Source organism: Palaemon carinicauda, chromosome 37, assembly GCF_036898095.1.
Source record: "Palaemon carinicauda isolate YSFRI2023 chromosome 37, ASM3689809v2, whole genome shotgun sequence".
NCBI classification, from domain to species: domain Eukaryota; kingdom Metazoa; phylum Arthropoda; class Malacostraca; order Decapoda; family Palaemonidae; genus Palaemon; species Palaemon carinicauda.
The window spans coordinates 20,716,198-20,735,445 of record NC_090761.1 but is presented as its reverse complement, the minus strand read 5'-3'; the positions used below and the strand labels follow the sequence as shown (position 1 = coordinate 20,735,445).

The following is a 19,248-nucleotide window of genomic DNA, read 5'->3' as shown; positions in this document are numbered from 1 at the left end:
GACCACTTGTAGCCACAATTTCTTCCAGCTGGAATTGATCATCTAAGGCTTCATGGCCTGTAACAGCTTTAGAACGTTTTTCAAACACATTACAGTCGTGTATTTACACCAATACACTTTCAATGTTAAGTTATCTTCTTCATTATCTACACTAATGATGAGATCTTCCATGGTGGTCCAGTTGTAGAGTGCCTTAAAGACATGGATGACACCCAGATCCAATGGTTGGAAAAGTGCTGTGGTGGTGGGGGGGAAGAACTTGACCTTTACACCTTCATAATGCAGATCCATCAACAAAAGAACGTCGATTGGAAGGCCTTTTTCCTTGACACACTTTAACCTGAGGGATGAACCGTTGGTAGAACCAGTTGGATGTGAGTAGTTTCATAATCCACGCATTATTGTTGTTCATCCAGTATACAGGCAGCAGATTCTTGTATTTGGATTTCAAGGCAAATCCTAGCTTCAACATAAAGCCTGTAGCATTCCTGCAAAGGATGAGTATCACACGATCTTTGCGAGCCTTGAAGCCTGGCCTTTTTATTTAGTCCTTGAACAAGAATGTGCGAGACGGCATCCCCTTCCAAAACAACCCCGTCTTGTCCTTATTAAAAACATTTTCTGGAAGATAGTCGCCTTCTTCGATAAGCTGAGGGAACTCTTCCTCGACGTATCTTTTGCCTGTAGTTGTATCTGCAGAGGCAGCTTCGTCATACAGTGAGACCCTCTGCAGGCCAATTTTTTTTTTGGAAATTTTCTAACCAGCCCTTGCTGGCATTGAATGAACTTTTCTTCTTCAGGGAATCACTTGACATTCCTGGTGGTGGATCGTCGATGTCCTCTTCCTTGTCATCAATGCTGTTGTCAAGTGCAAGGTTATCATACAGGGTCTTCACCTTTATTTAGATCATGTTGATGTTCAAACTTATGTTTTTCTTTTGGCTATGTGTAATCCTTACTGGCAAAGCAGATACCATCCTCACTACCATCTTATTGCAGGGAGTAACTTTTCTCTTTGCTGCTCTGTTGAAAGTCATTGATGCAGTCTTCTTGATATTTGTCTTGTCTTTCTTAATGTACCTGACGGTCGACTTGTTGATGTTGTAATGGTGTCTTACCGTCGCAAAATTTCTGTCTTCTTTTAACATGTTGAGAAGTTTTACCTTCTCAACTATAGCCAGCCTCTTGTTTTGCCGCTTAGGCTCACTAACAGAAGCCTTAGAAGGAGCAGAGCGTTTGGGCGGTATCGTAAGGCTTGAAAAAACTCACTAAAACTTCAGTAAACACAGGAAAACAAGTTACAGCAACTCAACATAAACACAACTGATGCGAATTCTTGAGAAGCTGCAAGGCGAGATACTCCTGGGTGGCACTATACTCTATGGCCAATCAGCTCCCAGGATACAAATCTCCATGCTCTCATTGGTTGACTCCTGTCTGTCAGTCAGTAGTGTACCGCGTAAGATCTCGCATGACTATAGACAGGGCAGGAAGTCGTGACTCTGTTTCTATTGGCATTTACACTTTCTCATCTCATATCTCGCGGGTTTGCTCAGTTTAGCATAAAATACACAATATTAAAAAACATGTGTCTATATAAATTTAACAACCCTCAATGCACTGAGGCCATGAAACATGAGGCACAATATGCTGAGGTAATACTGTATGTGGTTCTAATCTTTCTCCGTATCACCTAAGGAAACAACCGACAATCCGATCAACTTAATTCTTTGCCCTATGGGGACAGTAATACCCTACCTGAAGCAGACTCAACCCTGTAGACCACTACTACAAAACTTCTTCAAAACCTCTGACAGGATCAAATCCTCCAAATACAACATCATCTCCTGACTTTGAGAGTCGATTGACAAAGTTCAGACAAAGGCAGCATGTGAGCAGGAAGAATCAACACAAGCTCACCCTCATGAGGTCAGAGGACTAGATGCCTTGTTATCCTTTAGGAAAAACCTATCAACGGACCAAATCCTGAAGGCCAGAGTCAAGAAACATCAGGCAACCTTCACTACCCACCATTTATGGGAATGCACCAACAAGTCCCTCTCAGCTTGTGGTGTAGCATATCTTGCTCCATCACAGGACAAGAAGCATCTCATATAAGATAGCAGTTACAACATCAGTTTAGGAGATTGTAAATATGTTGGGCCTTTTTCCCTCCTCTTCTTTGAAGTTCAGCATTCAAACTATTGTGTCACTGGATTGGCCTTTGTTGCAGGTACACTGCCATGCTGAGGTATTATTCCATTTTAGATTGAGTTAGTAATTTTTTTGCATCATCCTCTTGATGATGGTAAGGATGGATACTAAGGTAAACCTATCTTTATTTTAGCCTTACATTGAAGACAGCATATCACTGCAGGATATATGCACACCCCACCCCCATAACTATCTGTTTAAGAACAGAAATCCAGCTTTATCATTTGAATTTCATATGAGATGAGGTGGATTGGAGTCAATACTCCTGTTCCTCCAAAGGACTGGCAGTATGACATCCAGGGATATTAACTGGCCACTTTGATTGTAGGGCTTTCCTCTCACCTAAAGATAAGTCTCCTGTTAAAGGATGAGGATTGATATCTGTGTGGTAACAAATCAGTTATTTTTTATCTATTTTGTATATTTCTTAACTACAAACTTCAGTTCTTTAAGTTATACTTCCTGCCTCATCCACCCTGCAAGCCTTAGGTGAAGGTAGTTGAAGTGACTACTCTGAGAGCTTACATTAGGCCAGGACTTGCCATGCTACCTCCCAGTAACTACCGGTACTTCATTATAAATTTTAATAGCCAAGTTTCCAGCTTTGCTGAAGTCATACTCCTATTAAAGGATTTAGGTTTGTATAGTTATGAGAAATACAAATTACTTTGGAAAATTAGATTTTTATAATTGATAAAAAAGTAGTATAATTTTTAGTTTTAAATCTAGATTATTTAAAATTATCTTTGAACACTATTGTTTTGAGTCTGAAAAATTATCAGAATTTGAAAATATCTAATTAGTAAAAATGAAATATTCTTGATAATCAAGCATAGTAATGTCTTTAAATATATTTCTGTAAAGGAATTAAGAAAGGTGACAGGCAGTTTGGTCATTTAATAACTTGAGGACTTCAACACTGAAATTCATAGATTTAGATTTAAATTTTGCTTATTGATTTTTTTTATGAGGAAATTGTAAACAGATTTCCAATAGAGACCTTACATCACATTCAGTGTGTTGAACTGATGTACGCTACTAATTTTAGTTAGGTTGTTAGTCTGTACTAATGACTATACTATGGGGGGAGGTTCTGTCGAAGTATAGTTCCATTAGTGAAATTTTACGGGGTTTCTTTGTTGTAGTGTTTAGAGATCTTGATCTGAAGTTTGGTATGTTGGTATATATATTTATTGCGCCTGGCTCTTTACTATGAGTATTAGCTTGCTTCTTTAATCAGATGATTAAGTGGAATTGTTTTTAATTCTATTTGTTCCTTGATGACATTCAGTTACAGGGGCTTGTTAGTCAGGTCATAAGCTTCTGTCTTTCAGAAGAATAGGAACAAAGAATTGGTATGCAATTCACTATTGCCATCCATGTATATTTAGGTTTTTTACTTAGGTATTGCAATTGTTTAATTTGATTTTATCTGTAATATCTGCTTCACTTTACATATCATGTCGTGTCAAGTCTATTTGATACCCTTGAACAGTGACGAAAGTAACTATGAGTATTCAGAAGTTATTTGGCAAGTCTTTTATCCCCCAATCACCCAATAATTTACCTTAGTGAGTTGGTTTGCTAGATGTAACTCATCCTTTTTTTTAATTGCCTTTAATTTTGTATTGTGCGGTGGTTTTCTTGATGAAAGGAGACTTGTTGATGCCAATTTGGTAGGTTATTTCCCCGAGTAGGCAATACCTTACTGCCAAGGCAATTTCAGAGCTACCAGACGGGAACTATATCTCGGTTAACTGTTTATACTCCCTATTTTATTCTACATATACTATACAGTAGAACCAGAAACAGTTAGAGAGCTGGTATGTCAGTAAAAGAAACTGAATTATAGTGCAATGCAGGTCATTAATAATTTGAGGGATAATTTTCAAGCATTCATAAAAGTTCTCCCTGTAGTACTGTACTGCACAACCAAAAAAAGTGATAAGGAAAATATTTAGGTACAATGAAAATTTCATCATATTTAGAATCTTTTTAAAAGCAAAAGTCAATATTGAATTGGCTGCATATTTAGTACTTCTGTACAGGATAGATGATATAGTATAGGAAGTTAAGAATGCAAAGATTGGTTAGGTTTATGATAACTTATATTCATTATGCATAATGAGCTAATTGGATGGTTGACATATTAATGCTTAATCCAAGGACATCAGTATTAGCAATACCCTGATTGAGTAACCACAGTGGTTGTAGTATCCAGATCAGCGTATTACCTACAAAAACACAAGTGATTAGTTGGATAGCTTCCATGTGAGTACGCTGCTAAAGACTAGACAAGCAAACAGTATTCAAAATATGGCAATAAAAAGAAAAATTAGAATGTACATTTTACACAGAACTGACAGGCTCCGAAAATCTTAATAGTACAGTACTGGCAATTATTTGTGCTGTAGAAAACCTAACAACATTGCATTCAAAAGTGCATTTGTTGTATATTTCAAGTACAATCCAATAATAGCATTCGTCTACCATGAATCGTTAAAGAAAATAGACTGAACTTTTCAGGTGCAAGTAGATTTAATGGTTTATGCACATTTTTATATAAAAATATCTGTAAAAGAAGTTCCAAACATTACTGTCTCAAAAGTATATGCTTGGCTATTATTGGTAGACTTCATTTTTATAGAGAAGGCACTAGTAGTTATGTTTCTTAAAGAATCATGACTGAATTTTTAATCAAGCATTAATGTGTTACCTATCAGCTGAAATTCCTAAGACATTTGTTACACACACTAACTACAATGCTAAAAGCATAAATAGATTGTATAATACTGTATACGAGTTATGACGTACTACTGTACTTGAGTATCTGTCTGCACCCCTAGTGTACTGTATGCATTACTTTCATTGTAGCATTTCTCTGCTCCCTAGCTGCACTTGCATTATATTAATCTATACTATACTTTCATTCTTGCCTCTTTCTTTAATATTACTATCCATCTTTCATTTTTTACTTCATAGTGCAACTGCTGGGTTTTTTCAACCAGCTTTACTTAGGAGGTAAATGGCTGTGTAGGTCTGTATATCCCAAATTCATAAATCCAGATCCAACTTGAGAAGCTGACAGATCACCCCTGTTGTTACTTCAGAAAGGAACATTCTATTTGTTTAGACTTAAGAAGCCAAAGATAAATGGTTTTGTATTAGTCATATTTAAAAGTTTGATCTAATTAACAATTTAGTTTAGAATATGTGCTGAAATATTAAACTACTCCAGAAATGAATAAAAAATCTCACCCTTTTCTGTGTGACATAAATTTTACAAAATGCATTAAAGTTTGGAGAGCTTTCCAATCAATAAAGACTTTTCATGAACAAAAAACTTTAAACAATGACAAATTTGCTTAAGTACAAGTTTAGCTAAATATAGTATCAAAAATACACCAACTCAGAAGCTTGTAATCATCAGGGTCTAGAAATGCAATCAAAGTCCTTCAAAACTATTGTCTAGAAAATTCTAATATAAAAGAAAAAGGTTTCTATACATGTTTAAGAAGTTAACGTAAATATTTGAACATGTAGAATTCCAGCTTATCCATCCATATACCAAGGCACTTCCCCCAATTTTGGGGGGTAGCCGACACCAACAATGAAACAAAACAAAAAGGGGACCTCTACTCTCTATGTTCCTTCAGCCTAATCAGGGACTCAACCGAGTTCAGCTGGTACTGCTAGGGTGCCACAGCCCAACCTCCCACATTTCCACCACAGATGAAGCTTCATAATGCTGACTCCCCTACTGCTGCTACCTCCGCGGTCATCTAAGGCACCGGAGGAAGCAGCAGGGCCTACTGGAACTGCGTCACAATCGCTCGCCATTCATTCCTATTTCTAGCACGCTCTCTTGCCTCTCTCACATCTATCCTCCTATCACCCAGAGCTTTCTTCACACCATCCATCCACCCAAACCTTGGCCTTCCAGCTTATGTCGGCACAAATAGAAATGAAGATTATGATAAAATATCTAATGATACAGTTACATTTTGCTCAAATTAAAGATGGCAGCTATCCTTGTCAATTAGGATTTAAATATATTAACCCACAATTTTTATCAAGTTCAGTATCAGATTTTGAGGAATGCTGAATCTGATGATAAAGCTGATCTTGAAAAGGAAGATGAAGAAATTCTATCCTTTACGTGTAATTGAATATATCTTAATCTTTTGACCCATGAAAAGTAGGAGAAAAACCCACATGAAATAATGCCGGTATGCAAAGACTGCAGGTTAGCATTGATAGTAGATCACTTATGTGTCCACATGTCTAGCCAGCAGTAAATATGAGGCCTTTGGAACAAATCAGATAAGGAAATTTTGCCAGAATCTCTTGTAACATTGTTTATATTCCTAGTTAGATGGTTAGCAAACCATGATATACATATTGACTCCTGGGTGTGGTTAAACTACTTGCAATATTAATTGAGTATTTTTTAACTTAACTCCAGTTAATGTTACATCGTCTTAATCCAAGTCAAGTTGGTCTTCTAGATGGTCAAAGTGATTTTGTTAGGCCTTTACAAAAGCTTAAATGTCTCTGACAATAACCGCAGTATATTGCCTGATTGGTGATCAAAATGTTAATACTATACTTAAATCTCGGTTATCCTGATACCATCTAGTTATTGTTCATGTAGGCATATAATTCTTCTCATTAGTAGGTGAGGGTTGCCTATTAGTGTTTGAATGTAAATTCAACAGTTGGTGGGATAGAGAGGTAATGATGATAGTTTACGGTATCCAGAGCTGAAAGAGTTTCCTGGAATTCTTGAACAGAAATTTAGAGCAGGACTCTGTTTCTTCCTCCTTATTTATTACATTTTCAAGCATTGGTCCTAAAGGTTGTCGAAATCTTCTAAAATGGTTTCCAATTGTAGTTTGATGTTACTCTCTTTAGCCTCATGTATTGGAGGAGGTTGTTTTTGTTGTTGCATTTTTTGGCTTGTTGAATTTTTCCATCTTTAAAATTGTATTTTTGAAAATTAGTTTCTTTGCCATTTTTTTATTTTTTTACTTTCATTTTTTTTATATCTTCAATTTTGACATAGGAAGATTTTAGATTACTGATATGATTTGGGTATTGCTCACAATACTTTTTTCGTAGTTCATTTTATTATAAATTTATAATTTTTAGAGCCACTAAATCAAATCTAGTAAAAGCGAAGGTTGGGAAAATTTTCCAAATAAAAGTAGGACTGCATTATGTTGAATGGATCATGAAAATAGGTTACAGGGAATTGAATGTCTACTGCCAAAAGCTTTATACCTGTATTTGTTGAGAGTAAGATTTATATTTAGTTAGGTACCACTATTATTTTTTTTATTGTATTAAAATAGAACTTCTGTAAGTTTTGCCTTGATGGTACTGTATGTATTTCTCATGTAACCCCTACAATATCCATTGACATAATCTTTGACAATGTTGCTAAGACTAATAATTTCAATATGCTTTACCCAATATTCATCATCCTATACATTTACAGGCACAATTAAGTTGAAAACTCAAAATCAGATCATTAGTAATGGGAATTGTATGGCCAATCCTCCTATCTTATACCTCAAGAATTACTCATACGCTAAAGGGTTGCCTTCCAGAAACTATCATTCTTCATTTGCTTGTCACTATGGTAACATCTTAATTAGTAGAGGTGCTGTACTTTCACTAGAGGATATTTCATCTTGTTTTGAAAGCACTAGATATTGTGGTTCTACACACTTAATGAGGACTGACGGGATAATCAGCTTTCAATAGTAGTGTGGGTTTTATCAAGTTTTTAACCTAATATTGAAGTTGTGACCTAAAGTAAGGTTTCATGTAGTTTGTGTCATCTATATTTATCATGCTCCACTAGCTATCTAGTTGGTAAAGAGGGCCCTGAGCACAGCATCAATATGTGGTTCAGCGTCGGGTCTAGCATATCATCCGACAGCTTTGTGATGGGTCAATTATTCATAATCCCCTCTACCACTGTGAGTAGAGTTAACAGGGCCGCATCATCCGATATCTGCTTTGTGATGATGCCAGCGAGTACACTTCTGATGGTCCTTATCTTTTCCATAACTCCATCTACATGGGAGGCAGTCGGGTGATTTTAGCAGGTGAGCATGAATTTGATCTGCTGAACTGCTCTCTTCAGTTCTTGCTGTGATCCAATGAAGTTGGTTTCATTATTAGACCAGATCTCACTGGGTTGTCCTCTTCTGACTATGAAGCTCTCTAAGGCTTGAATAAAACTATTGGTGTCCATGAAATATGCAACTTCAATGTGTGTGGCACATGAGGTGAAACAAGTAAACACACAGCCATATCTCTTCACCTCTGAATGTCTCCTCTTGACCATTAACGGTTCGAAATAGCCATCTGTTGGATTTCAGTCTTGCCAAACAATCTTTTGCAACAACACTTAACCAATCTTCTTCCCTTCGAAATCCAGAAGTTTCTCCTAGTTTCAGCTAACACACGCTCCACTCCAGCATGTCCAATGGCTTGATGATAGAACTATAATTAATTTTAATACAATGGTGCATAGGAAAGAATTGGTGGGTTCCTTGCAGTTTTTTCAATCTGAGAGCAAATTAGTGTTCCTCCCACTCTCAGCAAACCTTCCTCTGTCTTTCTGGCATTCAGTTTCTTAAGATATGGTAGCTCCACTGGGAGTGACTTTTGAACATACAAGATTATATCTCTCTCTGCTTTACAAAGTTCATTGACAGCAATAGGGCTAACATGATGTTTCTTCGTTGAGTAATCCTTAAATTTTCTATAACACACCACAGCCTTCCTCAATTTAAACCATGAAGAGCAGTAATTCAGCAGTGTGTTGGTATGATAGATATCCTTCTTAGTGCTGTATGCCACTTGAGTTGCTTTTAAATCCATTCGTTTCTCTAATTCAGAACATCAGGCTATCCATCTTCTTTACATTGCAAGAATCCTAGACCATGTATCCAACGATCATTTTTTACCAGGTGGAATGCAGTCCGTGAGTTATGTCGTCACCAGGGTTTACTTCAATAGGTACATATCTCCACTGTTTGACATCAGTGTAATCCAGGATCTTACCCATGGGGTTGGCAACATAAGTCTGGAAGCGTTTTCATATCTGTTCAATTACCACAGTACTATATAATTGTCAACTTACCTAAGTATCCAGTGGTATCTGTTGTTCTATGCTCAAATTTTTTTCTAGTTGCACAGCTTCTAGGGCTCTGGCCAGTTCCAGTCTAAGAATAGTAGATCCCTTCAGGGGTGTAAGATGCAACTTCGCCATAATGAGACTAACATGCACAGAATTATCTTTTAGGACAACTCTTAAGCATGATGCAGTACCATTTCCATACTCGGAGGCATCAGCAAAGTGGTGCAGTTGGGCATTCTTCACAGGTGTTTCTATAGGTTTTATGCTTCTCAGAATCTTAAACTTCTTTATCTCTGGCAAATCGGCTACCTGTTGGCCCCATTGCTCTTCCAGTTCCATGGGTAGTGGTTCATCCCAACTCTTCTCCAATTGACAGAATTGCTGGAATATCCTTCTGGGTTGTAGTGTAAATGTACTTACCTTAGGGTAGGGGTCACTTACCTTGTTAGCTAGAAGAGCCATTTTTTCAAAGAAACTTAAAAATTCATTAGTGTCAGAGCCGCAATGGCAAAAAGTGTCTTGAGGTCTAAAATCAATATCTGCTGTACTTCGGACATAACAGAATATTGTTCATTATTATTATTATTATCATCATCATTAGCTAAGCTACAACTTTAGTTGGAAAAGCAAGGACTTCAACAGGGAAAAATAGCCCAGTGAAGAAAGGCTATAAACAAACTACTGAAGTAATGAACAATTGAAATAAAATATTTAAAGAGCATAACAATATTAAAATACGTCTTTCAATTATAAACTAAAACCTTCCAAAAAGGAAAAAAGAACAAGAAGAGAAATAAGATAGAATAGATTGCCCGAGTGTAATCCAAATCCAAACTTCGATAACAATGTTATTTTGCTTTTTTTTCATATTTAGTAATATTCCCCATTTTTGTTAACTAGCTAATGGAGCTTAATGCATTTCTAAAGACTAGAGATCAGTGTAAAAATTTTGATGCCCTAACTTTTTACTGTAAACCAACCATTTTAAGCTCCAATTCTGTTTAGTTCACATTAGTAAAAGCTGGCAAACTTAGTACAGATATATCTGTCAAAAATGGTTTGACATGAAAGGACAGGGTTGTTTCCCTCTTTCTGAATTCTTGAGCACATCCTTTAGAACACATTTCTATTTTCAAGAAAACTGTGTTTATGGCATCAATAAGCTCACAAATCTGAAGATTCTTTGCATTTCCTCAATGATGGAAAGTGAGTAAACACACTTTCCTCAAAATGTCTGACAAACACAGCAAGCTTTCTTTCAAATGACAGCACCTCATTTAACAGACATAAAACAGTATTCCCCTTTCCTTATAATTTCAGGTTACAATGGTTTTGATGTGAAATTTTTTAATAATTTAAGACTTGAAACTACAGTATTTACACTTTTTTTTTCTTAATTCAATAAAATTGATGCTTATAATATGTCTGAAATTTAATGAGATTTTTAAATATTTTGTTACACAATTTCTTTGTTTTAAATGGATAAAAAGAGTAGCTCAGTGTTTAGAGCTGCAAAGGTGGCTTGAAAGAGCCCTGAGCTACAGGTTGGTGACCCCTGCCCTAGGGTGTCATAAACAGTGCTAAGAGTATTAAGTACTCCTCTCTTAGTTTTTGGTTCACCTCTGCCAACTTGAATACCTCTGCCAACTTGAATATTAAATCCAAAGCATTCTAATTCACATTCCATAATATGCCCAAAGCTTTCTCTATGGGAAGATCCTCCAGGTTTAAGTTCGGGTCTTAAAGATTTCCCCCAGTCTTCTCTAGGTATATGATTTATTATTTCTTGGCCAGTTCTATAAGAGTGGAGCTTGACTTATTGTGGTGGTTAATCTCCTTTTAATAGTACTGTACAGTTCAATAAAGGGATTTTGACGTAGGAAAAATCTATTTCTGGGCGAAGGACCTGTGCCGCCCAGTGAATAAGCTCCATTTAAGCACTTATTCTTAGGTAATTTACTGCTAAATATACCAGAGAAAAAATGTAAAGGAGTGCTAGGTTAACTAGCTCGCTCACCTAATGGTGTCGGTATAAAATTGGGCGTATAATCCAGAGGTCCCGCACTATTTAGATTAATCCACGACAGAGAACCCCAATAGAGGAGAGCCGTTCAACCTCACTCGGTACTACTACAATGCATCCGCTCAGAACCCAACTCCTTAGCACCCAAAGTTTGGGGACTCCAAGGGAGAGGAGCTGGGAGGGTTCACTGGGCGGCACAGGTCCTTCGCCCAGAAATAGATTTTTCCTACGTCAAAATCCCTTTTCTGGGCTCGAACCTGTGCCGCCCAGTGAATCTATACAAGAGAAAAATGTCACCAAACTTGCAAAATAAAGGAAAAAACATAAGCGTAAGAGAAATACAGGATGCTTTAATCAGAGATGAGTACCAAAAAACAATTATAAGGGTATCTTAAATATGAACATAAATCCAATAAGGTAGGTATAATAATGCCGTGAATGATAATATATACAGATACTCAGGAGCATAAAAATTTACAAATATAATAACAGTATTCAGGTGCGAGACCAACGAATACAATAGGGTATAAATGAGGCAGGTAAGAGGGAGAGATAAAGAGTCAAGGCATTAACCTGTGAGTTACTCGGGAGTAACTACGCTCCCTGCGGCTACTGTAGAAAATTTTAGGGCTTCCAAATGTTTAAGGTAGTGTTTCTTGAACACTGACGGTGATCTCCACCCTGTATACCTGGAAAGGTCTGTAAAATTCATGTGGTGAAAGAAGTTCACCGAGGTGGCAACCGCCCTGATATCATGTGCAAGAGGAAAAGAGTCAGGGTTAGCTTGTTTAATAAAATACAAAATTTGTTGCCTGATCCCTTTAATAGTAATGGTACCGCCTTGTTCTCTAACGAATAGAGGCCCCGAGGAGTTAGAGGAGGTCCGGGATAGATAAGACCTAAGAGTAGTGACAGGGCACAGCGACGGATCTTGCGTGAGGGGAACAATTTTCCAGGAGGTCCATCTGTTTTGAGGGTCTTCATTCTTAGCCAAAAAGAATTTGTTAGGAGAAAGAAGGACCTCTCCTGAAGGCAGAAAGTCAATATGACCCGGGTCTCTCGACAAGGCTGCCAATTCAGAAATTCTTGCCCCGGAAGCCAAGCTCACTAGGAAAAGTGTTTTCCTGAGAAGGGGCATGTAATCACAAGAACTGTTAATGGTATCAGAAGCCAATTTGAGTACGTCATTAAGGAACCAGGTCACCGGGGTAGGACGAGTAACCGGTTTCAGTCTGGCACAAGCTTTCGGAATTGAAGCTAACAAAGAGTCGGTTAAGTCTATGTTAAAACCCACTAGGAAGATCTTTTTCAGAGCCGATTTAATAGTGGTGATAGTATTGGCTGCCAGACCTGATTCTAATAAAGATCTAAAGAAAGTGACTGTAAGGTTCAAGTTCATACAGTTCACGTCTGAGTCTATTAAAAATTTTGCCAACTTTTTAACTGCAGAGTCATACTGACGGATGGTGGAATCCCGTTTATCTGATTCTAGGAACAAGGTGTTTTGAGGATCAATATTGGCACCATGCATAGCCGCAAACTTCATAAAGTCCATAAAGTTAGGGCGCTCTGAATGTTTGAGAAAGCGTACACAACGCGTGTTTGTACTATCTGAGACAGAACCGGATTGGGTATCGGGTGAGGGTATAGTCTCAACTCCCGCAGGAGAGGATACCAGTTGCTCTTGGGCCAGTTGGGTGCGACCAAGGCTACTTGTCCCTTGAAGGATCTCAGTTTGTCTAGAACTTTCAGCAAAAGATTCACCGGGGGAAAGAGATAAATCTTTTCCCAGTTGTCCCAATTCTGTGACATGGCGTCTGTGGCGTAAGCCTGAGGGTCTAGATTGGGAGCCACATATACTCTCAATTTGTGGTTGGATTCTGTGGCGAAGAGGTCCACTTGGAGGCCGGGAACCTGAGAGAGAATCCACCGAAATGACTTTAGATCGAGTGACCATTCCGATTCTAGAGGGGAGGTCCGGGACAGGGCGTCTGCCACTACATTCCGGACTCCCGCCAGGTGGACAGCTGAAAGATGCCAACGGTTCGAGGCTGCTAGGGAGAATATGGCTACTAGAACATGGTTCAGAGGCCCTGACTTTGACCCGCCTCTGTTGAGGCAGCGGACCACCACTTCGCTGTCGAGGACCAGACGAAGGTGTTGTTTCTTGGGAAGAGCGAGACGTTTCAGGGTTAGAAGAACTGCCATGGCCTCTAGCACATTGATGTGAAAATGGCGGAACAAGGGAGTCCAAAGACCTTGAACTTTCTTGAGCTGAGAATAGCCGCCCCAACCTGATAGGGATGCGTCTGTGTGAATGATTAATTCCGGGGGCGGAAATTGAAGGGGAACTGACTTTGACAGACTGTTTGCTCTTGTCCAAGGAAGAAGTCTTTCCCGTAGAATGGGAGGAAGGCGGACTTTCCTGTCCCGGAGCTTCCGGTTCGCCCTCGAACGCCAGACACGATTGATATCTTTCAATTTTGCCTTCAGAAGAAGATCCGTCACTGAGGCAAACTGAAGGGACCCCAGAATCTTCTCTTGAAGCCGTCTGGAACTTACTTTGTCTTTGAGAAAACGTTTGGTGTTCCTTGCAATCTCTAACCTCTTGGGTCTGGGAAGACACAGAGTATGAGATATAAGATCCCATTGCAGGCCGAGCCATTGGAACTTCGATTTTGGAAGAAGACGGGACTTCTTGAAGTTGATCTGGAAGCCTAGAGATTGAAGATAATGGATGACTTTGTGAGTGGCTTTTAGGCAATTTTGGGAGGTGTCTGACCAAATGAGCCAGTCGTCCAGATAGGCTACTACTTGAATCCCTTGATTCCTGAGTTCCTGAACAGCGACTTCTGCTAGCTTTGTGAAGATCCTTGGGGCAATGTTGAGCCCGAAAGGCATCACCTTGAAGGAGTAACTTTTGTCCCCTAAGCGAAAGCCTAGGTACGGACGGAAGTGTCTCGCTATCGGGACGTGATAGTAGGCGTCTGTAAGATCGATAGAGGTGGTGACGGCCCCACGGGGAAGTAAGGTCCGCACCTGCGAGACGGTAAGCATTCGAAACTTGTCGCATTGAATGGACAAGTTGAGAAGGGATAGATCTAGAATCACTCTTCTCTTGTCTGAATCCTTCTTCGGGACACTGAACAGCCGACCTTGAAACTTCAGATGTTTCGTTTCTTGTATGGCATTCTTTTGTAAAAGATCCTGGACAAATTCGACCAGGTCTGGGGTGGAATGTTGACGAAATTTGTTCGGAGGAGGAGGTCCTTGAATCCAACTCCACCCTAGTCCCTTGGAGATGATACTGAACGCCCAGGGACTGAACCTCCATTTGTTGCGGAAGGCATAGAGCCTCCCCCCTACCTGCTGCACCTCAGTATTGGTTTGAGGAGTTGCCTCCACGTCCGCCTCGGAAGTTCTTTCCTCTGCGAAAGGCTCTTCCCCTGCCTTTGTTCCGGTTAGAGCCACGGTGGTAGCCTCTACCTCTACCATAACTCTGGGAAGAGCTATGAGCCTCGTAGGACTGGTTAAAGGCAGGGGAAGTGGCGGAGGCACCAGAAAGCTGGCTCTTAGGTAGCAGAACGGTGACATAGTCATCCGAAGGAGCCCGAGAGGTGGAGGGCTGCGCAGGGGCAACAGAAGATGGAGGAAGAGGCAGCCGGAAGTTGGATGAAGCACTCTGTTGTTGCCTGAACTGGGTGGAGGTATATGGTCTAAGCTTCTTCCTACCCCGGGCTTGATAATTTGCGGGGTCATACTTGCGTTTAGGGGTCAAACCCCAACGGGCTTTAAGGCTCTGATTAACCCTAGTGGCCTCCGCCAAGACTTCCTTTACGAGATCCTCGGGGAAGAGATTTGAACCCCAACAGGAGGACCGGATGAGTTTATTAGGTTCATGCCTAATCGTCGCCTCAGCTAGAACATGCTTGCGACATCTGCGTTTAGCAGTAGCAAAGTCATACAAATCATAATATAACGACTGTAACGTAGCCTTGTTGAGAGACTTAAAAATACTCTCCGTATCGTAAGTCAAGGCTATCGACTCCGTGGATGTGGCCAGGTTTAGAGTACGGCCCACACGTAGGCGGGAATCATATTCCTGTTTAATGAGAGATTCCGGGAGACGGGGAAGCTTCTCACTAAACAAGACTGAGGCACAGTCTGCTGCAAGCTTGCCGGAGGTAAAGGTGGTATGGACGTTGTCCCAACACTCAATACCTGAGGGAAGAAGGAGGGAGATTGGATCCACCTCTCGGATGGGAGGCAAGGGCTTCTCCTCCAGAGCATATTGAAAGGCAAGCTCTGCCACCTTATTGACGCATGGAGTCAAGGTGGTCTTGTCCATTAAGAACATCGTAAAGGAGCTTTTATGAGGCGTCAGCATGGTGTTAGTGCAGCCGATGTCATTCAAAAATCTGGCCCAAACAGATTGGGCTTGCTCCTTCGGGAAGATGACCGTCTCTTTGGGGACCTTGTCTAAACGGACTAAAGCTTCCTCGGTAAGTCTGGCATAACCATGAAATGGAAATGCCAGACCCGGAGGAAAGAATTCAAAGTCCTCTAGAGGACGAGTGCCAAGGCCCTCCAGAGTCAACATTCCGTCTGAGAACGGGGAATGAAGAGCCATCCGCCAGGGGTTGTTCTTGGCAAACGGCGGGAGCTTAGAGGCATCCGGTATGAGAGAGCTTTGGACTCTCTCCGGAGCTCCTTGCTCTAAAGCCCCAATTCTCTGACCGAAGTTAGAGAACATCGTGTCCATCCTCGACTGCATCTCCGAAACCAACTTTTCCTGCATCTCCGACACGATGCGGAGCATAGCTGATTCGGAAAGGCCCGGGCTAGCAGCAGGAGGGGCGGAAGGAACTCCCGGGTCGTGAGACTTAGAGCCATGAGAAGTCTTATGAGGCTTGCGAGCTTTGGGTAAGGTCCTTGAAGTAGACTTATCCTTAGGGGGAACCGGGTATGAACGTTGAGACGAATCACGGTCCCCAGAAAATCCAAGAAAGGAAGAGCGATCAGAAGAAGAAGAAAGAGCGGGGCTGAGGATAGGAATCTCAGCGCCGGACACACCTGCCTCACTTACCACCCTACCTGTATCCGGCTCGTCTAGCAACATCGGTTCGACGTCCAGGTTCATGGAGGCAACATTGTCCTCCAGACCTCCGGGGGCGTCCGATGGATCTTGCTCTGGGTCGATGAGACCCGTTATAGTGGCATCAATGTGGGCAATGATGGGAGCTGCCACATGCCTAGCCACAGCAGCTGAAGACTTGGCGTTGGGGTAAACCATGGTGCAGTAGTCCTCAGATAGGACGTACGGCCGCTTAGACTTTACATTCCGGGCAAACCCACCAATCCACACCTTCAGTGTGGCCCGAGCCGCAGACTTTTGCTCCGGGGATGCCTGAAATAATAGGGGGAATTATAAAAGGGAGACTCCCAATGGTCCTTCAAGACCATAGATATCTTACTAATAGTAAATAAAATAAGAAGGCAATATAGCCAACGGGACTCACCGAGTCAGATCCAAGGGTAGTGATGAGGTCGAAGCAAATCACACAGTTATCCGGGTGCCATACCACAACGTCTTCCAGTTGAACCCCACAAGGGGCGTGAGATCGGCAGACGGAGTGGCCACAAGGCTGGTGCAGAACAGCTGCACAGGCCGGCGTCAGACAATGCACCATCTGTAAAAAGAATAGTATATGAGAAACTGTAATTCTCTTAATTAGGGGCGGGTCTGGAGGACCCGGGCCTAACATAGGTCTAACACAAGATTAGAGCTTAACTGTACTATTCTTTAAATGGCCTAACATAGGTCTAACACAAGAAAAGAGCTTAACTGTACTATTCTGTTAAGTAGGGGCGGGTCCGGAGGACCCGGGCCTAACGTAGGTCTAACACAAGATTAGACTGTAAAAAATAAAAAATAAATTTTTTTTTTTTTTTTTTTTTTTTTTTTTTTTTTTTTTTTTTTTTTTTTTTTTTTTTTTTTTTTAGGGGCGGGTCCAGAGGACCCGGGCCTAACATAGGTCTAACGCAAGGTTAGAGCTTAACTGTAATATTCTTACATAGGGGCGGGACCGGGGGTCCCGGGCCTAAACATAAGTCTAACTTGAAACTAAAGTATAGCCATCCATTCCGGTCAAGCCGGGAGCATAAAAAAGGATGCAATAACAAGGAATTAAGACACATAGTGTCTGATTTCCCGGGGTGGGGTAGACCCCGGGCCGGGAAATAAAGGTATATTCAATACCAATTCCTTTTTAGAGACTCCGGGGTAGTGATCTGATATATATAATCATCATAGGAAATGTTATAAAATAATAGGGGGGCGGAACTGTAACTAAGAACTGCCAATCGAACCCGGAGGGTTTCGTATAACATAAGCCAGAATGAAAAGTGAATATAAAATAGGGTGCACCGGGATCCAACTCTGTTGACCGGTGGCCAACCAGACTAGACAGAGACTAAACCGCCGGGCCACCCGGAGGACAAAGTCCATAAACACTTAACTACCCCCTCTAAAAGGAGGGAAGGCAACGGTCCCTTAGTGGAGGGGGGGAGAAGCCTAGCCTCCCACCTAGCTAGAGGGGGAGCGTGGGGGAGGATCACGTGATACGAGGCAGCAGGGCTACCAACTGACGATCCCCAACAGACAGATCAAACGGAGTAATGGCACAAATATTCATTATAATAATAATAATAGCGTTAAATATATGAATAAACACATAGAAAATTTTTGGGCAAGGCATGCAACATAAATAATTAAATCACAAAAGACACACCTGATGGCTAAAATAACATTGCCGCCTTAGCACGGTCGGCAGCCATAGCGATACGTAAATGATATCGGCCCAAAAATTGAACCACGAGGATTCTAAACGCTAAATAATGAATATTCACAATAACAAATAATATTTGATAATAAAAATAATACACATAGTAACATCGCAAGTGAAAATTAAAAGCTCTCAAAAACAGGAGTACCAACTGTAGTGAAATCAAGCAAGATCGGTATGAACGAAGAGAATAACTCCTATAATATAAATATTAAACGATCTAGATTGCTCAAAACACAGTAAAACCCAGCTTGGTACTTAACTTAGACGGTGTCTCCTGGGAAACCGACGAAGAAGCCATAATTCACTAGAAAATATCCAAAAATCGAGAGCACAAGAAAAAAGCGGGTTACTGCACAAGTCGTGCTAAACGGAGTTGGGTTCTGAGCGGATGCATTGTAGTAGTACCGAGTGAGGTTGAACGGCTCTCCTCTATTGGGGTTCTCTGTCGTGGATTAATCTAAATAGTGCGGGACCTCTGGATTATACGCCCAATTTTATACCGACACCATTAGGTGAGCGAGCTAGTTAACCTAGCACTCCTTTACATTTTTTCTCTGGTATATTTAGCAGTAAATTACCTAAGAATAAGTGCTTAAATGGAGCTTATTCACTGGGCGGCACAGGTTCGAGCCCAGAAAGATAGTTGTGGCAATGCCAAGATAAACTCAGGTGAAATCCTCTTCTTGCTAACAGCACTTTCATTTACTGTGCCAAAACTACAGCTGATTCTAATTTATCCATAGATCTGAGGCAAACACCTACATATAAGTTATAAAACAGTATTTGGCACTTCCTCAGAACATGTGTTATGGTGCTCCTCCACCATTCGCTGTAGAGCATAGTTCGCACAACTTGGGCTCCATACTCCATCTAAGAGATGAGCTGTCATTCATAAAGTCTTCAACAGTTGTGCCATGTGATCCTTCTTAAACCATAAAAACCGAAGTACATATCTATCCTCTGGTTTCACATGTACTTGGTGGAACAGCTTCTATGTCGGCCATAAA

The 19,248-nt window shown here is 40.6% G+C and overlaps 1 protein-coding gene across 1 annotated transcript; it reads right to left on the bottom strand.

Moving 5' to 3' along the window:
- Positions 1–9,373: 9,373 nt before the first annotated feature.
- LOC137629215 (uncharacterized) lies at positions 9,374–9,832 on the bottom strand. Its single transcript, XM_068360478.1, has one exon. It carries the CDS (start codon positions 9,830–9,832, stop codon positions 9,374–9,376), a length of 459 nt encoding a protein of 152 aa, XP_068216579.1.
- Positions 9,833–19,248: the final 9,416 nt, after the last annotated feature.

Bases quoted from the DNA above. Each gene is read 5' to 3' on its own strand.
- LOC137629215 (XM_068360478.1), bottom strand. From the start codon at position 9,832: ATGGCTCTTCTAGCTAACAAGGTAAGTGACCCCTACCCTAAGGTAAGT.